The sequence below is a fragment of the Nematolebias whitei genome, chromosome 21 (genome assembly GCF_014905685.2).
Source record: "Nematolebias whitei isolate Nwh7 chromosome 21, NemWhi1, whole genome shotgun sequence".
Classification (NCBI taxonomy): Eukaryota; Metazoa; Chordata; class Actinopteri; order Cyprinodontiformes; family Rivulidae; genus Nematolebias; species Nematolebias whitei.
Genome location: NC_056518.1, coordinates 32,406,654 through 32,411,560, shown reverse-complemented (window position 1 = coordinate 32,411,560; position 4,907 = coordinate 32,406,654). Strand labels below are relative to the sequence as shown.

The 4,907-nt window shown below is 42.5% G+C and overlaps 1 protein-coding gene across 1 annotated transcript in view; it reads right to left on the bottom strand.

Annotated features, from left to right (window-relative positions):
- Positions 1-815, bottom strand: part of LOC119427073 (lysophosphatidylserine lipase ABHD12) — an 8,092-nt gene extending 7,277 nt beyond the window's left edge. The window contains exon 1 of the mRNA XM_037694653.1: positions 701-815. Coding sequence (XP_037550581.1) covers positions 701-812 — 112 coding nt within the window. The 5' untranslated portion in view covers positions 813-815. The remainder of the gene's footprint in view (positions 1-700) is intronic.
- Positions 816-4,907: the final 4,092 nt, after the last annotated feature.

Here is a 4,907-nt window from a genome sequence, read left to right as displayed (position 1 = left end):
ACGTCTGTTTCTCCAGCTGTTTCTTGTCTGCATCACCTACGTCTGTTGCCTCTTCCCTTCTTCTTTTAATGTTTTGTTCCCATCAAATTTAAAACTACCTGTTTTTTATACGTTTACTGCGTTTCTTCGTGTAAAAACATGTTTTTTTCTCCATTATGTTCAACATCCAACATTTTCTGAAAGTTCCAAGGTTCATGTGATATTTTGCTAACAGACAGAGTTAAATTCAACATTTTGAGTGTGTGTCCGGGGTGACTCTCAGCTACTACCACACCAAACGTGAGATCAATACATTTAAAGCTGATGAAGGTTTTGACTTTTTTAAAAAATTTTTTAGATAAGGTTGTTTAGCTGTGGCGGCCATCTTGAATTAGGTGTTTTTATTATGTTTATTCCGCCTCTGTCTTCCTTTGGGTCACTGTGTGTTCTGCCAACAGCAGCGCCCTCCTGTGGCAAGAATCAACAACAGCAACAGACCATCAATAAATATTGACTCGCAAAATCATAACTTTCAGCAGCAGCGCGTAAATACGACTCAAAATATAAAATATAAAATCACCTCAAGTGCAACAGAAAACCCATTCTTAGATTCCACATGAATTACTTGTAACTTTTTTAACTTCCAGGTCTGTTTAGCCTCGCGTTTTGATTTTAAAAAACATTAAGTGATGTTAAACTGAACTGGAAGCACATTACTTACACAAGTGAGAGAATACGGCATGGCCCAGGACCCAAGGGAAGAGGTACAGAAGAACCGGCACCGAGACGTAGACCAGCAACAGAAAGGACACAGCTGTCTTCATGTGGGCCATTCTCTGTTCAGACCAGAGTCCGACTGGTTTCTGTGGGCAGAGGAGAAGTCCAGCAGCACGAGGGTTGGGAAACAACAACAAGAAACGAGGTCAATGTTCAACTTCAACTGCTCGTTTCACGGCCTCCAGTGAGACAGAAGCAGGAAGCTGTGCTGGGTGAGACAGGAGCTGTGCTGGGTGAGACAGGAGCTGTGCTGGGTGAGACAGGAAGTCTTCATCAAAACACAAAGACCCTAAAGATAACCAGACGAGCCTCCTGGAACAGCTTTTAAACGTCATGGAGTCCAAAACAAACCACAGCAATCATGAGCAGAACAAACACAGCTGGCACCACACCGCAAAGCATTGTGGGAACTGAAGTTCCTTAGCAGAAATACATTGTAAGTTAAAATAAAACTGAAAGCAAAGTGCCAATAATGACTTTACCTGTGTGTGTGTGTGTGTGTGTGTGTGTGTGTGTGTGTGTGTGTGTGTGTGTGTGTGTGTGTGTGTGTGTGTGTAGTGTAAACAAAATAATTTACTAGTTTGTCTCTAAAAGGGGTGTCCCCTAAGGTGGGTACTTAAAACATGCGTCCCCATTGTGGACATAAGCAAGTTATGTGTGTGTGTGTACTGTTAGTAAAATATGTCATGAACCAGATGATGGATGTGAATGAGGGTGATTCATGAATCTGTACGGCCTAATACTGATCCTTGAGGGCCACCATCCTGCATGTTTTAGTTGTTCCCCTGCTCTTCAAAATTGTGGTAACAATGTTTTACTGGATTTCATAACAACAGAAATACTGTTGAATAGTTAAAATGTTAATTTGCAGTAAAGTTAGTTGGTTAAACAGAAACATTAAATAATTGTAATTCAACAGCATAATACAGGAGTTTTTGTCAAGCTGTGGGAAAAACAATCCTCCACAAGTAGAATCTGACTGAATGCTGCTGGTTCTGAGGACGGTGTCACCTCGTTACTGAGACCAGATGTGTTTGTGAGCTCGTCTTTGGAAAACACACTTCTCCTGCTTCAGGTCACGGGTTCAGAAGATGAGACAACATCTCGTGAACTGTTTAGTCTGCGTGAATGTCAGACAGTTTCACTTCCATCCAGCTCAGTCACCTCTGAGCTTAAAACGAGTGCCTGGAACCAATAAAAGCATCTGGTCTGCTGACCTCAGAGAGCGCAGTGGGGCATATGGCTGCAGCAGATCAGTGAGACAGGAGGGGGCAGAAGCAGAACTGTTCAGAGATTTAAAAACACACAGAAGGATTTTAAAATGAATTTGAAAGTGAACAGGGAGCCAGAGAAGGGAGGCCAGCACTGGAGAAATGTGCTCTCTTTTGCCTGTACCAGTTAAAAATCAGGCTGCAGCACTTTTGAACCAGTTAAACAAGTAGGTCTGACTCCAAAAAGAAATGTTTGCAGTAATCAATGCTTGATGTTATGAATGTATTAGTATCTGAATTTGGCTGGACTGCTTAATAACTAGATCCAAAAGCTCCGATCAAATTGTTTACAGAACAAATATTTCGTTTTGAGTCGTCGGGTCACTGACAGGAGACCAGCTCCACTCCATTTACTACACACAAGCGCGGCTGGCGATAATAATTCATTAAGTGATTCTGCTAAATTTACAGCTTCTGCTCTAATCAACTAATTATATCTATTTTTTATGGCCGTGTATAACGATGTGGTCCGCTGTTAAAGTCTATAAACGATTGTTTGACCGGTTGGTCCTGATTTAAGGTGACTCCTCCTTCCTTCCACTCACCACTTCCAGCCGGGTGGTATGCCGGTTGACTGAAAAGGAACGGACACACTCGTTGGATGGGCGGCTACTGCAACAAACTTCTGTGAGTCAAACTTCTGTCCATTTTTCAGATGAAATCCGGTCTAACGGAGGACAGATGTAACTTTTGAATCCAGCGGTTCCGCTTCGGTCCACGGGGGGGTGAAGGGGGTTGGGTGGGGTCTGGACTCGCAGGTCTCCGCCTCTTCCTCTCACGGCCGCTTTTCAAAATCCGCTACAAACCGGAGGAGGAGGATGGTTCGGGCCGGACATTTATCTGTGGATCATCCGAGCTCTGGAGGAGGCACGAACTGCGGGCAGGAGACTCTTTATCGCGGCTTCGGGTTTGGAAAACGCCTGTGCGGGTCCTGCGGGTCCGGGACAATTCCCCGCTCGGCGCTGCCTTCAGGGACATGTCGTAAAGTTTTACATTAGAAACGTTTCTTCGCCTTAATTTGAGTCGGAGAAGAGAAGTCCACTGCCCGCCTGCTTTGAAACTTTGGTGAGTGTTTTTCCTCTTAAGCAACTTTTATTACAGCTGCATCTAATTACTGCAAAAGTTTGACTCGATGTGTTTAAATGAAGTTAGCGAGTTGTTTCTAACTGTCCGTAAATTAGCCCTTTAGCCTTTAGCTGTCCTCTGCAGCTGTTTCATCACATTAGAAAGTTTTTAACAAACATGGACTTGTCTGGAATAAACTCTGACGTTGATTTTTATTAGTTTTATTAGGCGTAGAGGAAAAACAAGCTTTTATTAAGAAATAAACTTTTGCTCCACTCTGAAAAAGTTTAAACACCTAATCTGTTGGTTTTTTAGTATTGGATAAAAAATATTAGGTTTCTACACAAAAACTAATAACTATAATAATAAACTCTGGCTAAAATGAGCTAAATCTGACCAAACCATAGCTAGAAGCTCAAAGTAGCAAAATGCAAGCTAAAAGTTTAAAGGGGCAAAAGGCAACTAAAAGCTGTATAAAAGTAGCAAAAGGCTAAGTAAAACAAAAATGTAGCAAAAAAGCAAACTAAAGCTTAAACTGGCAAAATCATAGCTAGAAGCTAAATGTAGCAAAAGACTAGCTAAAAGATGCAACAAAAAGCTAAAAGCTAAAAGGCTTGTTAAATGAAACAAGGTTAAGTGGCTGAAAGTAGCTAAAGGGAAGCTGCAAGTTTAAAGAAAACAAAGGGAACTGTGCTTTGTAATGGCTTAAAGCGAACAGCAATAAAAGGGTGGCTAAAAGTAGCAGAAGGCTAGCTAAAAGGTGTAGTAAAACAGCAGCTAAAGGCTACAACACAGCTTGTTAAACTACAGCACAGTTAAACTAGAGTATGTATGTGAGTCTGATGGAGGATCCAGGACTTCTGAAGAGTCCTGGATCTGCTCTGGCTTTGTTTGTTTGGTTTGCAAAATTAGATGTTCAAAAACTTGTAAACACTTTTCTGAATTGATGCAGATTTTCCAAATGTGTAAGCGGCCCTATTCTAGAGACACTAATGCACCCCCATACCATCAGAGAGGCAGTTTTTATACTGTGCGCTGATCACAGGCTGGACAGTCCCTCTTAGTGCAGAGGACAAAGACAAGTCCTAAATCCAGCCTGTCTGACCCCAGAACAGTTCTGGACTTGACCCCAGAACAGTTCTGGACTTGACCTCGGTCCATTTGAAACGAGCTCTGGTCCAGAGAGGACGTCAGTGGTTCTGGTTGTTCACATCTGTCACATCTGGCGTCTTCTTTGCCTGATAGAGCTTTAAGTAGCATCTGTGGATGAGCTGTGTTTCCAGTGATCTATGGAAGTGTTCAGACTCAAAGTATTTTACTGTGGACCGTTGGTTTTAGAGTGATGACCCTCTGCCCATCGATCCTTCTAACAGATTCAGCCTCTGGAAGTCTCTTTAGCACCCGGTGCGTTTACTGACCTGTCGACAGTTAACTAGTTCATCAGAAGATTCTCCACCAGCTGTGTCCATCAGACTTCGTGTTCCCGTTGAAACGTTTCTTTGAGTCGCGTTGCTGCCGTCAGATTCAATATTGGCTTGTTTTTCTCCTTAAAAACGTTGTACAACTGTTTTTCAACGGTTAATATGTTCACGATGTTCCATTGTGAATAAGATGCGTTTAATTTGCACACGGCTGAGTTTCGTTCTTATTTACATTTTTAATAATATTCCAACTTTTTGGTGGTTTTGGTCGCATCGTTCAGCAAACTGAGCCGTTCTGTGTTTTCAAGTCCTTCAGACGTCCAGCTGCAAGGTGTGTGTGTGTGTGTGTGTGTGTGTGTGTGTGTGTGTGTGTGTGTGTGTGTGTGTGTGGGGG